Source organism: Choloepus didactylus, chromosome 6 (genome assembly GCF_015220235.1).
Source record: "Choloepus didactylus isolate mChoDid1 chromosome 6, mChoDid1.pri, whole genome shotgun sequence".
Classification (NCBI taxonomy): Eukaryota; Metazoa; Chordata; class Mammalia; order Pilosa; family Megalonychidae; genus Choloepus; species Choloepus didactylus.
In genome coordinates this window covers 89361374-89377840 of record NC_051312.1, presented here as the reverse complement: position 1 = coordinate 89377840, position 16467 = coordinate 89361374, and the positions used below count along the sequence as shown (strand labels likewise).

General features: G+C 50.0%; 1 protein-coding gene across 3 annotated transcripts in view; it reads right to left on the bottom strand.

Annotated features, from left to right (window-relative positions):
- The window catches only part of SLCO2B1 (solute carrier organic anion transporter family member 2B1), a 55949-nt gene that overhangs the window by 11615 nt on the left and 27867 nt on the right, over positions 1-16467 (bottom strand). For all 3 annotated transcript variants that reach the window (XM_037840678.1, XM_037840680.1, XM_037840679.1), the window contains exons 8-9: positions 7536-7638; positions 410-767 (exon numbers count right to left, since the gene is read on the bottom strand). In XM_037840678.1, the coding sequence (XP_037696606.1) occupies positions 410-767; positions 7536-7638 (461 nt within the window). The remainder of the gene's footprint in view (positions 1-409; positions 768-7535; positions 7639-16467) is intronic.

Here is a 16467-nt window from a genome sequence, read left to right as displayed (position 1 = left end):
TGGAGAGCTCGATCCTTCCCCGGCAAGACCTTCCTTTGCCTGGGAGCAAAATCCCTCCCCTGAGCTGAGTCTCCTGTGTTGCATCCTCCACCCACCTCTAGAAAGGTCACCATCACGGGGCAGGGGGGTTGCTCTGTCGCAGCCTCCACCCCTCCCCAGGCCTGAGCCTCCCTGAGCCTCCAGTTCCATCCCTGCCCTTTCTAGTGGTGCATGACATCTTCACTAGAGCCTTCAAGAAAGATCGCCCCACAGCCTGCAACTGAGCTACTCCTATAGGGAACTTGTAGGTGGGGCGTGGGTGGAGTGGGTCGGGGACCAGTGCTGGGGTGGGGGTGAGAGTTGTGGTGGTGGGAGGCCCCGTTGACTTGGCCTCTGTCTGGGTCCCGCCCTTCCCCAGGCTTGCACTCACCCAGGCGGGGGCATGATGCCTGCAACCTGATGGGTAGAGCAGCCGATGAAGAAGAGAGGCAGGCTGATTAGGATGCAGGCCAGCGACCCCAGCAGGCAAAGGACACTGCAGCGCAGGGGGCCCAGGTGGAGACGCTTGACGAGGACGCCCCCCACCACGATGCCCATGATGGACAACGGGATGGGGAGGCAGCCGATGAGCAGGTTGGCGAAGGAGGCGGTGACGGAAAACTGCCGCTCCAGGAACTTCGGCAGGAAGGTGGCCGTGCCCGCCACCATGGACGACAGGCACACCTGGGACAGGACGACCAGCAGGAAGATGGGGTGGCGCAGGGTCCGCAGCAGCACCCTGGGGAAGACTTTTGGGGTGAGAGGGGAGGAGGTCAGCATGGGCAGGCTGGGCAGGCAGGCCAGATTCATCATCCATTTCTGTCCTGTCCTCGCCCACTCAGTTTAAATCTGTTTCTCCCTGAATCAGTTCTATTACACTGTGTTCAGTCCTTTTCATTTAATTCTGTTCCACCCTTTCCTTCTGTGCCAGTTTGAATGTATTATGTCCCCCAAAACGCCATTATCTTTGTTGTAATCTTGTGTGGGCAGAAGTATCAGTGCTGATTAGATTGTCATTCTTTGAGCGTTTCTTTGGAATGTGCCCCATCCAGCTGTGGGTGATGACTCTGATTGGATAATTTCCAAGGAGGTGTTACCCCACCCATTCAGGGTGGGTCTAAATTAAATCCCTGGAGCCAAATAAATGAGCTGACAAACAGAAGGAACTCAGTGCAGCTGAGAGTGACATTACAGCCAAGAGGGAAACTTTGAAGAATGTACAGGAGCTGAGAAGAGAGGAGCTGCAGGAGAGACAGTTTGCTCTCTTGCTCTGCAGAAGCTGAGAGGACAAATACCCCAAGTGCAACTAAGAGTGACATTTTTGAGGAACTGCAGTCTACTACGTCCTGGGAAAAAGCCATTTTGAAACCAGAACTCTGGAGCAGACGCCAGCCACATGCCTTTCCAGCTAACAGGTTTTTTGGACACCATTGGCCATCCTCCTGTGAAGGTACCTGATTGTTGATGTGTTACCTTGGACGCTTTATGGCCTTAAGACTGTAGCTTTTTAACCAAATAAACCACCTTTATAAAAGCCAATCCATTTCTGGTGTTTTGCATCCTGGAAGCATTAGCAAACTAGAACATGTTCCCATCCCATCCCATTTAATTCTATTGCATTCAATTCGACTCCATTATATTTGACTCCATTCCGTTTAATTCTCTGCATTTTAAAAATTCCGTTTCTTCCCATTCCATTGAATTCTGTTCCTTTCCACTCAATTCTAATCCATTCCATATAATTCTACTCTATGCCATCCTATCTAATTCTGTTTTATTTATTCATCTCATTTCATTTCTTCCATTCCATTCATTCATCCCATTTTTATTTTCACTAAGCCCATTCTATCCTAGTTTGCCATAGCCCTTTCCGAGCCAGCCCAGGCCTTTTTCTTCTCTTCTGTGTCCTCAGCACAGACCCAGGCATGGAACTGAATAGGTGAAATTTTGTTGCTGACTTTTCTTTCCCCTCTTCCTGCTTCTCCTGGGTTGGGCCCCCACACCTGGCCAGGGCCTGCACTGCTCCAGACTCATCACTTCCCACCACCCCCTTCAAGGTCTGGCTCAATCCTCTCTCCTCCAGAAAGCTTCTCTGACTGCTCCGGTCTTTCCAAGCACCCTCCTGCCTTGCTCACCCGGCCCTCAAGCAGAGAGTGTCCCCCTTGCTGGGTAACTGTCCCCTGGGCACGCTCTCCCTCTTCCCACCCCAGGCTGTGGGACACATCTCTTGTGGGTAAGAGTCCTTGGGTTAGTGCACCAGGTGAACTGATCCCAGTTTTCCTCTGTTCAGTTTGCTTCGGCTGAGCTTCTGTTGGGGCCTCAGCCGTAAGTGGAGGACTGTGGGCTGGACAACTGTCCCCTCAGTCTTCACATACTGAACACATACCCTGGCACCTAGTGTGTGCCAGCCCTGAACTGGGCAACCTAGTCATAGTAATGAATCCCTCCTGCTCCCATATCTCAAAGAGTTCACCTGTTAAAACAGATCTGGAGATATCCACCATACAGCACAAGGAGATAAAGACCATGACTACAAATGCAAATCTGACCCAGTCACTCTCCTGCTCAAATACATTCCATAGCTCCCAATTACTCACAGGACTAAACTCAGTCCCTTGGCCTGGCCTTCAAGCCTCTATCTGCTCGAGCCCCTTCCCTCACTGAAGCCTCATCTGCTTGCCCTCTCCTTTGCTTTGGATACTCTGGGTTCCTTGAAAGCCCCAGGACTTCCAGTTAAAGACCTTGGTACATGCTGTTCCCTCTGCCTGATGACTCTTCCCTTCCTGCCTTCTTCCACTTTTGACTAGTAAACGCCTGCTCATCCTTCAGAGTTCCACTTAAATGTCACTTCTTTAAGAAGCCTGCCCTGCCTCACCCCCCACCATTGCTCCCTCTGCTACCTCTTCTAACACACGCCACCCATGAGATGACTTGTTCAGAACTGGCTTCCCCATTGGCATATGTATTCTGGAAGGACAGGCCCATGCCTCCCCTGTTCCCTGTTGTATCCCAGCTCCTATCTCACTGCCTGGCACATAGTAGGTGTTCAATAAAATACTTTGTGATGGATTGATTGAATTAACAAATGAATGAGACCACAGGAAACCCTGAGGGCTGTAGATCAGAGGAGTCTTTCACCCTATCTGATGGGTCCGGGATGGTTTCCTAGAGGAGAGGATGCTCGAGTGAGGCCTTAGAGGACAGGACAGCCTGGCAGCTGCAGCAGATGAGGAAAGAGAGAGGGAGGACAGCAGCACTGCAGTCAGGGAGAGCTGGATTTTGAATCCTTTCTCTGCCACTTACTAGCTGTGTGGCCTTGGGCAATTTGCTCCCTGTCTCTGAACTGTTTCATTCTGTTTTGTAAAGTGGGAGGTGCTATTCACCCCCGTGTGGCTGTGGGGCTTAGCGGTGTTAACGTTTGTCCATCGCTTAGTGCAGCGACTGGCATATAATAAGGGCAGAGGCCTGGAAGACCGTGATGCCCTCAGGGAACTGAAAGTGATCATGTCAAGCATGTGTGTGGAAGAGACAGAGCAAGACTGGAGGGGTCAGCAGGAACTGGGTCATGATGGGTGTGGAAGGTCAGCCCAAAGGGCACTGGGAGCCATGAGAGAGTTTTAAGCAGGAGCCAGGTAACTTAGCCAGGTTTGCCAATCAAGAAGACTGGCTTTTGTTCCCAAAGTGCTCCCAGTAATGGCTCCCTCATCTCATGCTGAGTAAAAGCCAAAGTCACCACCACGGCCTGCAGAGCTCTGCTCAGTCTCAACGTGGCTCCAGACCACTCTGCTCTCCCGGCTCATCCGGCTTCAACCACAACGACTTCCTTGCTCTTCCTTCATCATTACCAGACAACTCCTACCTCGGGGCCTTTGCACTCGCTGTAACCTCTGCCTGGAAAACTCTTTCTCCAGATAGTCACATGGTCACTCTCTTACCTCCTTCGAGCCTTTACTCAAATGTCACCTTCTCTCATTCCAGAGTCCCCTATTTAAAATTGCATGCCATCCCCTGATCTCCCCCATCCCTGTTTTACGTTTCTCCATAGCGCTTTATGTAACATACTATACATCTTACTCATTCAGTTTTATTGTCTTCCCACCAGAATGTAAGCTTCATTCAGGGCAGAGATTTTTGTCTGTTTTGTTGATTGTTGTATCTCCAGAGCCTGGGGCATAGTAGGCACTCAATAAATATTTGTGGAATGAATGAATGAATGAATAAACATACAGACTAGTATGTGATCAAACGTCAAATTGTCTGGGGCAGGATCTAAGACCTCCAGAAAGGCTTAGCATAGAGGCTTCCTGGAGGAGGTAGGACAGATCTAGGACCTAAAGACTGGAAGGCTCCAGAGAGGTGGAGAGTAGAGGAAAAGGGATTCTTAGTAGGGGCACAGGAGGGGCAAACTTGGAGACAAGAATAGAAGTGACTGGTGGCCACCGATGACCTCTCCAATCCCCCGCTAGCTCCTAAAACCATACCGCATTCACAGGCTACCTTCGTTGCAAGTCTGTTCAACTGAAGGGTACATAAGATTGGGCAAGTCCCTTTCCCTCTGGGTTTCAGTGCCCTTGGCAGTAGGGCAGCCAGAGTGATGTCCAAGAATGCTCTTTGTTCTGATGCGTATGAACCTCTCTCCACTAACAACAAAAGAGGAAGCGATGTGTTTTTGCTTGCAGTAGGCAAGATTGAACTTAGACAGAAGGTGTGGGAGGAAGGGTAGGTCTTTCTAAGAAGAGGCTTTTTCAGAGGTGCAAACCCTGTTCCAGACTCGGCTGGCAGGGAGAGACGGCCATGGGAGTCCTCTAGGCAGAACTGGGGTCCCTCCCGGTTCTGCCGCTGCAGTACCAGAGCGTCTGTCATGGGAGAAGATTTCTGTCTGTCCTCAGAGCATGGCCAAGCCATCTGGTTCCCCAACCCCCCAGCTGGACCAGAAGCTGTTTCCTTGGGAGCCAGAAAATAAAAACAAACAGTCCAGGCAGGGGGCAGGGGCCATGGAATTCCCCCTCCTTTACTTCCCAGGCCCACCTCCTGTCCCTAGTCCCTGCTATGCATGCAGAGCCTTCAGCCAGCATTTGGGGTGGGGAAGTGTGATGCTCAGCCCTCACCCCAGGTAGCTTCTCCAGCCTCCCTCCCTCAGTGAGCTGCTCTGCCTGGAGCACATGATATCCCATATGAGCCACGGAATTTTAATCTGGGCTTGGCACAAGTTGTACAGGTGAAGTCTAGAGATGGACAGGCCTGGCCCAAGGTCATCTAACCCAGAGAGGCCAGGGTGGGGCCAGGATTTGCCCGGGGTCTCCTGATTCCTAGTGCTATCCCCGCCCCATTTCTGTTTCTCTCTGGCTGCCTGACTCCAGAGGATTCCATCTCACGAATGGTTTCCCTCTTCCAGCCATTCTCCTGTGCTAATCACTGCAGTGGGTTTTGTACTCATCCTCCATCTCTCCTCAGCATCCAGAGCCCGTCTCTAGAACAGATGGAAAATTCCTGGAGGACAGGGGCTGTGCCTTTCACTTAGATAGAGACACCTGAATGGGACCTCCAGGGGCTGCCTCTAGCACAAGGCATGTCCTCCCCATTAGACAGGGGCCTCCCTTATCTCAGGCACAATGTCTCCCCCATCAGACAGGTCAGGGCCTCCTTCAACTTGGAGACTGTGTCTGCCCCATCAGGCAGGGGCTTCCCCAGCTCAGAGGCCAGGCATCCTCCCTCAGGTAGGACAGGGCCTCCCTCCATTTAGAGACTATATATATTTTTTTTCCTATCAGTCAGGGGTCTGTCTTAGCTCAGGGACAATGTCACCCCCCACTGAGAGGAATTTCCTCCAGTTCAGGGACTAGTCTCCCCCATCAGACAGGGGCCTCCTCCAGCTTGGGGACCAGGTCTCCTCCATTAGACAAGGCAGTTCTCCCTCCATTCAGACACTATGCATCTCCATCTACAGGGACCTCCCCCCAACTCAGGGACTATGTCACCCCCAAGAGTCTAGACGTCCTCCAGCCAAAGGGCTGTGGCTCCTCCTTCCTCTGTTCCCCTCCCCGTGGTCCCAGGTGGTCAAGACCAGGCCTCAGAGTCAGACTGGCCCCTCTAGAGCTCATCGGAAGCCCAGAAGCCAGGTTGGCTGACCAGCCCCCGGGCCTGTGGCCAGTGCCACTCAGTCTCCTACAGGCGCTTACAGAAGCTAAAACCACCAGAGACCATCTGGCCCAGGATACCCACTCCAGGATCCACTTTCAGCAACTGGCCCCGGCCTTCCCCTGGGCAGGAGCCAAAACAGTGATTAATAATCTCTTCCATGTTGCAGCATGCCGGGGCCTTCCAGCAGCTGGGTGCAGGACCTGAGCTCAGGGAATCCAAAGTCCTGCCCAGCCCCATGAAGCCCAGGTCCCCCACTTCTCTGGGGATGCTGGGGAACCAGGGGCTGGAACGCTGGTATCCCAAAGCCACATCTTAGGAAGCTCTTCCTAAGAATTAGGCCTAATTCCCTCCTTTTGTACAAGTCCTTGGTGAGAAGTTGAGCAAACCCTGTGGTTATCACCCTCCTAAACCACAGGCAGCTCAATTTACTGTCCTGGGAGATGGTTGGAATAATAACAGCAGGGTAGGAGTGATAATTGAAATAATAATTGTACTTTATATAAGTTCAGTTTTTTGTAAATGGAAAAGGCTTTCCATTTATCATCCCATTTGATTCTTACAACCGTCCTTGAGAGCGGCAGAGCAAGGATTATTGATCCAATCTTTCAGGTGAGGAGACACAGGTTAGAGAAGGAAAGTAACTTCTTCAAGACCATATACTGATCAGTGTTAGGGGCAGGTTTCAGATCCAGGCCTCCTGACTTGCTGTCCAGTGGCTGACAGTGGGCCCTCCATCAGTGTTCGTGGGGTGAGACTCTTTTGAAAGGATGGCTTAATCGCAGGTACCCTGGTTACCAATCAATTTGGGTCACAGTCTCAGGATCACAGCCACCTAGACCTTAGATCACTGAGTCCACCCCTCACTGTACGGATGGGAAACCATTGGAGCAAGGGCCCAAGACAAAAGCCGAGGTCTCTGGATTTCAGCCCAGAGCTCCTTCTGCCCGTGCCACAGCCAGGGAATTTAACAAAGATTTACTGAGGGCTACCTGTTTGTAGGAAGAGGGGTTACAGACGAGCCAGCTTAGGCCCCGACTTCTAGGAGCTCACTATTGAGGAAAGGTATAAGAACAAGCCACAGTGCTAAGCTGACACACAGGCTCCAAGGTCTCTGAGAGCCCAGAGGAGGGAGAGACGCAGGCTTGGAAGGAGGAGTGACACTGGAGCTTCACCTAGAGGGACAAGAAAGATTTTGATAGATGGCAACAAAAAATGATGTTCCAGGTAGAGCAAAGATTCACAAGGAACATACAGCTGCTAATGAGGCGGGCGTAGGTATGGAAGGTGACTCAAGAAAGGCAGGAAGTGGCTGGATCCTGTAGGGCTTCAAATGCCTCGTGGCCCACCTCTTATAACATGGCCTGGAGCTCACTCACCTTTGATGAACTGGATCACACTGAGGTCTGGGGCAATCTGGACAAGTCCATCCTGCTTCTCTGGGGATCCCCCAGGGCTTTGTTCAGAGGAGGAGTCCTCACCCTGGGAAGACATACACCAAGGGCGGTCAGCTGAATGCCAGTGATTCTGCTCAGAGATGGCTGTGGACCAGGGAGGGAGCTCTAGGAGGGGAGAGGGTGAGGGCTGTCACTTCATTAGCAGCAATGGCAACCAGCAGCATTCTATTTGTGCTGGCCTTTAGGTGCTCAACAAGAGTGTTTTGAAAAAATGAAGTGAAATGCCAGTGGCTGAATATTTTTTTTTTTAATAATTCAATTTTATTGAGATATATTCACATGCCATGGAGTCATACTGACACGACCCTTACTGGTGTCCACATTGTTGATTGCCTTTATTAGCATCATAATAATCACCGTTACCCTGAAAATTACCTCCACAACCACCACCATCATTTTAAATATCATCTCCCATCATTTTAAATATCATCTCCATTAACATCACCAGCATCATCATCCATTTTACCATCAGTATCATTTGAATACTAGTGACCAACATTGCCATTACCATTATCATTGACTCATTCATGGTCGCCACCACTGGCACCGTAAATAACATAATCATTATTATCATCACCATCATCTGAAACTTTAGAATCACCAGCATAAATATCACTATCTCTAACACCATCATTATCCCTACCATTGTCTCTACAACATCAGTTTCACTGATATCTCCATCATCATCATCATCACTCCCATCAATTTGCCAATCCCATCATCACCACCACCACGACCGTCACTGTGCCGGCTTGAATGCATTTTGTCCCCCAAACACCATTATCTTTGATGTAGTCTTGTGGGACAGACTTTTGGTGCTGATTAGATTTGCTTGGAATGTGCCCCACCCAGCTGTGGGTGGTGACTCTGGTGGGATACTCCCATGGAGATGTGGCCCTGCCCATTCAGGGTGGGCCTTGATCAGGGGAGCCATATAAACGTGCTGACTCAAAGAGACTGAACGGAGTGCAGCTGTGAGTGACGTTTTGCAGAGGAGCAAGCTTGCTAGAGAGGAACATCCTGGGAGAAAGCCATTTTGAAACCAGAACTTTGGAGCAGACACCAGCCACGTGCCTTCCCAGCTAACAGAGGTTTTCCGGACGCCATTGGCCATCCTCCAGTGAAGGTACCCAATTACTGATGTGTTACCTTGGACACTCTATGGCCTTAAGACTGTAACTGTGTAGCCAAATAAACCCCCTTTTTACAAAAACCAATCCATCTCTGGTGTTTTGCATTCTGCAGCATTAGCAAACTAGAACAGTCACCAACAATGTCTCCATTACAATGACACCATTATCAATGTCACTTCACCACCACTATCAATGTCACCTATCCCATCTCCACCATCACCATCAGTGTCACTATCACCATCACTGAAATCTTTACCACTCACTGTCTCCATCAACACCACCATCAACATCAACAACACAGTTATGACCGCACCTCTATCTTCTGGTACTACACCATCTCAAGGAGATTATCCCCTTGAGAGTCACCATGAGCAGGAGCCTCCAGCAAGCTGTGCCTGACAAGAGGTTGGGGTGCCTGGAGCCTACAGGCCCATCCTGCTCTATACTGTCTGCTGTGAAAGGAGGGAACTTTTGGTCAGGGGAGGAAAGACGCAACAGTCCCCTCCCCTCTCCTTGGATGAATCAGGCCACATCCAGAGGATGTGCTCAGCTCTGGGACTTACACTGTGGGGAAGCCAAGGACAATATCCTGAGTGTGCCCCTACACCTGGGTGAGGGTGTCCTGTGTGCAACTGAAGGAGAAATCTTTTTTCTTGGGAAGAGAAGACTTGGGGGAGGTCACAATCCTGCACTTTTGATTGTCAGAAAGAAGGAAGGAAATAATGATAAATGATGGTTAATGCTTACTAAGCACTTCCTACATGCTGGGCACAGTTCTAAGAACTTTAATGCAATAAATCATAATTGAAACCGCACAACAACTTTCTGAAGTGGGTACCATTATAATCTCTATTTTTCGTGGGATAAAACTGAGACAGAGAGTGAAGTAACTTGCCTCAGGTCATACAACCAGTAAAGTGGTCCTGCTAGAATTTGAACCCAGACTCAAGAGCCTGTGCACCTAGCTGGTACACCCTGTGGGCAGGAGGGAGCCAAGGCAGGTTGAGTACCCAGGTGCTATATTTGCATTGCCTCTAAAACAAAAACACTTTGAGGAGGTACTATTACTATGCACAGTTTTTAGGTGAGGAAACTGGAAACTAAGTCTTGGAGAAGTTGCTGCTTGCATGGAGTCATTCGTCTATAAGAAATCAAGTGGAGTCTGATTTTACTACATATTGTATGCAACCCAAGATCAGAATTAGGAGCAACAAGTTCCAGGGAGGAAGACTTAAGCCCAGTGCAAAGAATGGTTTGGCAGAGGCTGCCCTGGGAGGAAGTGAGCTGCCCATAACTAGAAGCATGCAAGCAGCCTAGTCAAGGATGCTGTATGCCACGGCGGAGTGTGGGTTAGGTTGGAGAACTCATCTGGCATCCTCTGGTTTTGCCTCTTCCCTAGGGGTCTAACACCTTCTCTTTCCTCTCTCATTTTTGTAGAGAGCCTCATGAAGCAAATGCTGGATTTTCCCACAATTCAGAACCTGCGTGCCCACCCCCACCCTGGGGTTTCCGATGCCTGGTTCCACGCTCCCCCCACCTCATTCCCTGTGCTGAATGGCTCAAGGCTGGCCTCATCCAGCAGGATAATTCATTCGAATATTAATTTGTGTGTTTGCTCCCGCTGGGGTTTTTCCTTCTCTTTTCTTTCATTTGAGAAGATAGTAGGCTCCGGGTTTCCTGGCATCAGGGGAGGTTTGTGGCAGGGCAGAAAGCAGTGATCAGCTGCAAGATTTCCCTTCTTGACTTTTGTTTCCAAAGCCTGAGTCCATTGAGGAGATTATGCCAAATGTTGTGGAGGGATGTGAAGAGAGAGGGCAGACTCCAAGGCTGAGGGAAGAGAAGGGGATCCTACCTACAACTAAAAATTAGAATGGTAGTGAGTCGGGGGCGAAGAAATCTCTGGGTTCCACCAGCAGCAGGGAGCCACGTCCCTCTGAGACAGGGCCCAAGAAAGCAGCTGACCTCTGAGGGGCAGGCCAAGGTTGACCTTGGGAGGCTGGGCCCAGGTTCCCAGCCACACCAGGATGCCTGTGCTCCAAGCATGTTAAGGGGACCACGTGGGACCCCACAGAGACCAGGGGGGCTGGTACTGATGCCTCCTGGGTAGGGTTGGGACCTCCCTTGTGTCTGGGCACCATGCGAGTCCTCAAGGCCATTGCTTCATCTTAGTGAGGGGAAGCCTGCAAAAGGCTGAGGTTGAACTTCTTGCTGATCTGGCAGGAAGGGCATTGAGAGTTGAAGTTAAGTTGATTTTTAAGAAAATAAATACCTATTTTATGTCCACTTAGGTTTCAGTTCAACTCTGTTCAATGCCTATCTCCCCTGCTGGACTCTGATCTCTGCAAAAGCATGGAGCATGTTTATGCTTGTTCTGAGAGGCCTTGGCACGTAGTAGGTGCCCGATCAATATCTATTAAGAGAGTGAGTACAAGACATGGCTCCAACAGGCAGTGGGTGCAAGCAACAGCAGGCTCATGGAAGAAAAATGAGAATGTCAAGAGAAGGTGGCACTGTGCTGATGTTTCAGAGAGAGGCAGAGGGTCTGCACTGGACACTCTGGGGGGTCTAACAGAACTGAGATTCAAGGACACACCAGGCCACTGGTACATGGGCTGGTGGCTACACATACATGACCCTGCCCCATCCTCCCTGTGACCTGCAAAGGAAGGAGTCTCACAGTCCTTCACATGTAAGGACACAAAACTCCGAGGTTAGGTAACCTGTCTAACATCACTCAACTGGAGAGCGGCAGAACTAAGACTTGAGCTTGATTGCCTGAGTAGAAAACTCATGCTTTATCCACTAAGCCCTGTGAGCCTAAAGCCCTGCAGGACCAGCAGAATTAGAAGGCACCTTTGTGGTGTGATTCAAAGGGGCCAAGCTCACCTGTTCGTCTGGGTGCCTGAAATCCCACCATTTAAGCCTATTTCTTTTGGTACAGCACATTGAGTCTGTTAGTCACTCAGACCATATAACTGCATTGTCTAATGTGGTAGCTCCTGAGCTCTTGAAGTAGGTCTAGTCTCATTCCAGATGTGCTGTCAGTGTAAAATATGCACCATGTTTCAAAGGTTTAGTTTAGACAAAGCATCTAAAATATCCCATTATTTATTATTATTATATGTTGATGTAAGAATATTTTGGATATATTTGGGTTAAACAAAATATATTATTAAAATTATTTTCTTTTTACTTTTTAATGTGCTTACTAGAAAATTTAGAATTCCATATGTGGCTCACATAATATTTCTACTGGACAGCCTGCCTTAAAAAGAATTCGTGAATCTCCTTATATCTTCCTCAGTCCTAGCCAAGCTATGGGGAGAGTGGTCTGGGAGGGACATCACAGTGTGGTGGGAGGGTCCAGGACACCTGAGGGGGAAGGGTGCTAGGAGTGGGGTGTTGCCTCAGGGAGGGAAGTAGGATGGGGGCTGGGGATAGAGTGACAGAGTCCAGGGCCAGGGGCAGACACGCCTTTAGAGGCAGGGAAAATCCATGAGTTCCTTGCCTGAGTTCCTTGCCCTCTTATGAAGAGTAAAAACAACCAACACAATTCCATCTGCTCCCATATGTACAACCCCGTAAGGTCTACACTGCACTTTCATGTCCACAGTGTCATTTAATCTCCACAACCGACTAGTTCAGGGATTATGACTACATTCTTTTCCAGAAGAGGAAACTGAGGACAAGAAAGGGGAGCTATCAGCCAAGCAAGCTCTTGAACTTGGGTCTGCTAGGACCCCATGTCAATCCTGTCGCGTGCTGTGAAAAAGGATGTGGGGTTGGAGACAGATTGGTGGGTGGTGTGGACAGATTTCCAGGAACTGGGCTGTCAGGGAAGGTGTGCAGGGAGAAGTGAGGTTTGAGAATTTGGATAGACAGGAAGGGGGCAGCCATTTGACACAGGGGCACAATATAAACAAAACTAGGTGGTGGGAAGGAGCCTGTTATGTGGGTGAGTCAGTGGGGACGCCAACCTGGCTACAGCCAATAGTCTCACTGGAGCTGGAGCTAGGAGCACTTCTGAAGGCCAGGCTCTGGGATTTGGGCTTTATCCCGGGGGTGCTGGGAGCACTGACTATCTCTAGCTCCTGCACACCCCCTCACCCCCATGCTTTCCATAGGTTTCTGCCTGTCTCTTCCCTAATCTGTTTTGGGGACTCCTGACTAATAGTGGACTCCAGAAGCAGGAAACATTGTGCCACTATTCAGAGCAGGGCTTGGGGCATGACCCATCTGGGTTTGTGGTTTGTCTAGATCAGCAGGCAACTGGTAAGAAGGAACTGGTTAGAGCTTCCCTTCCAGGGGCTGGTGCTGACTGCTGCAAGCCTGCAGGACCACGGGACCCTGTGTGATCCAGCACTCAGACGGTCACACTGTCTGCTGAGCCTCCAGGGATCCAGCTCTCCTCAGAGGAAGCTTGTTTCTAGCAGGCTTTGTCCGGGGGCTGTGTCTCCAGGCCCTGGGGCCGACTCTGGCTGGGTGTGGTGGAACACTCTGCCAGCCCTCAGCTTCCATCAGGGCACCACAGGAAGCAGCCCGGGAATGGGATTATCTGCTACATGTTCTGTCCTTCCTAAGAGTGAGGGTTTTCTAGCAGGGGCCCTGCAGACTGGAGCTTCTGTGGAGAATGAGACTCTCTTATAATGAGATCCATGCAATCGGCCACACCTCTCTTTACCCTTTTCCTGCTAGAAAGTGCAGAACCAAAGATGTGGTTCAACTATATCAACTGAATTGATCTTTATGATCTATGAATCTGTTTTTCTCTTTTATTCACTTAACTGTTTTCTCTTATTTATATTTTTCCTGCTCCTTACTCTTCAATTATTTATTTTTTTTAGCAGAGGTCCAGGAATGGGTCTTCCTGGGTTTGAATCCCAGCTCCACCTTTTACTAGCCATGTGGCTTTGGCCAGGTTATTTAATCTCTCTGTGACTCAGTTTCCTCCCTTGTAAAATGGGAGTAATGACTGCACCTACTTCATAGGTGGCTGATGAGGGTTAACTGAGATAATAGACACAACGGGCTTAGAATAGGGTCTGGTACACAGCAAAGCAATCGAGGTTAGCCTTACTCCTACTATTTTACAATTTACTGTACATGTGTTTGGTATGAGCTGCCACAAATCTTTTATGGGCTATAGTGGAAGCCTGTAAGAAGAGTAATTTTTTAAAAAAAGTATTCCCATATTTTTCCTCTTCAGAGATGATCTCATCAGGGAAAGATTTTAAGAACAAGCATTCTTGTTTCCTGCGCCTCACTCCATGTGTCAGGCATTAAACCATCCGTCTCATCATTCTGCCTCATTTCCCTCTCACAATAATCCCAAGATGTAGATGCTAAGATTATACCCATTTTACAGATTTTGGAATTAGTAAGTAGCAGAACCAGGATTCAGAATGATGCAGACACCTATGTGTCTAACCACTCCCAGCTCTAGCCTCCTGTGCTCCGTGGGATACCTCAGCTATTCAGGAACCTCTTACATGGTGCCTCTTGGGCCAAATCAGCTCCCTCTTGCATCTCTTCTTTAGTCTCAGTCTCCTCCTTGGTCAAATGAGGGGGTAGATCAATGCTTTTAAAACTGGTTTTTAGCAACAGAACTCTTTATCCAACTGAAATCTCACTCAAAGGATGTTTATAAAACACATAAAAGTAGAACTTCTCTGATTGAAGTGTGTGTGTGTTGGGGGTTGGGAAGACTCTCAGCCCTGCTGAGGAGACCTCCACTCATTTTCCCTGTTGAGGCACCCCGGGGTTCTATGGGATGCCGTTTGAAAAGCACTCAAGCAGATCACTCCAAAGGCCCCTCCAGCCCCTGATCTGCACCGGGCCAAGGTGGGGAGGCCCCCTTCAGCCCTTTGGGATCAGGAGGTGGCCTTGTTCAGGTGGGTACAGGGGCCATAGTGCTGGCCGAGCTCTGGGCATGTGCTTGCCTCTCTTGGCCTCAATCCCTCCATCTGAAAATGGAGTGGGGGGTTTTATGGATGAGCACACAGGCCCTTAGACCTTCAGAGAGGTGAGGTGAGACTGGACGCCTCAAGCCCTGGATTGCTGGGAATGGGGGAGGACACAGTGGGGCTTCCAGCTGGGCTGGGAGGGGTCTGGGGCAGTGCCTGCAAGGGAGAGGCCCTGGGGGCGAGGCAGCCCCTCCTCACCTCGGAACTCACAGAGGCTGCAGAGAGGGACACAAAGTCCCAGGGGAACAGACAGGCCTCCCGGCTGGGCAGATCCCATGGACCAGACCCAAGTCCTGGGTTTTAAAGACCATTGACACCTCCCACCCCTGTCCCCCACCCCTAACTGTTCTCCTAAAGAAGTACATCAAAGTTAACAACTGGGAAATGATGAATTTCATGGACTCATAGTCTAATGGGCCAAAATTGTAGCCATTTAGAAACATGAATTTTGGGACTCAGACCATTTGAGGCATGCAATCTTAGAATAATAGAACACAAGAATTGAGATCCTCCAACTATTAGAATCACAGAACTTTAAACCCATATCATCTTAGAATCCCAGATTCTCAGAGATATCCTGGAAATAATAGGTACATGTAGTCCTGGAAAATACAAAGCAGAGGGAAGACCACAGAGGGCAGTTGTGCTCACAGGCTGGGCAGGGACAAGGGTTACTGATAGAAGGGGACTGCGTGCCAGGAAGTAGCTGGCTGGGCCTCTTCCAGGGCAGGAACAGGAGGGCTGCTGGCTGAATGGGGCTCCCCCCACCACTGAGGGGCCAGACAGTCTCCCAGGGAGCTCCTAAGAGACCGCCTGTACTCCACGTACTCTGCAGAACCATCTGCCAGGCGTCCTGGGGCCTGACGGTACCTTCAAGGAAGGCCCATTGTAAAGGCCTCGAGAGGGGAGAGGGCCTGCCTGGGTCACTCCTAGGAGGCTGTCTGGGTGGCCACCTGAACTCTAAGGCCACAGATGCAGGCACAGAGCAAAAGGTGGGAAAGCAGCATTCCCCTGCCCTCATCTCATTCTCTTCTCTGTGGTGACTGCTATTCCTACACCCCTGCCCCCAAGACCCCAGGCAGAGAACCCCATGGTCATGGCCATGGGAGAAAGCGGAGCTGTTGGTCATCCCCTATGTGCCTGGACTTCCTTCACCACCTGAGAGCACCTCGAGAGGGGCTGTGGGATTCACCCCCCTGTTCTCCTGTGAAAATGCTCATGTACTACACCAGGGTCAAGGAGCCATTTAGAGGGAACGATGTGGAACCTATCAGAGCTGGCAGATCTTGTCTGACCTAGTGCCCATTGTACAGACAGGGAGACTGAGGCCAGAGATTAGATTATGCTCTACCCTCTCCTGGATACTTTTAAAAACTGCAGTTACTTTCAGGAGGATATTTGGGGGGCCCCTGAACACTGACCTTGTGAGGGGATGTTTGAAGGGGTTTCACAAATAGCTACCCCCTTTACTTTCTCCCCCTACTCGCTCCCTCTCTCTGCAGAAGACAGACACCCCAAGCATACTTTCTGAGAGCCGATTTCTTCTGAGCAGGCCCTTCTCCCAGGTCCACCCACCTTCCCATCAGTGGCTTTTTTCAGCCAGGCCAGCAGCTTTACTGAAAGCAGATCCAGCCAAGGCAGCTTCAAGGAGGCAGAGGAAAAATTCCTCCCACATCAATATTTATTGCCTGAGAGCTGCTGGAAGCAGATCTTCATGTTCTCAGCCTTTGGTTCTTTTTTAAGAACCTCTCACCCCCT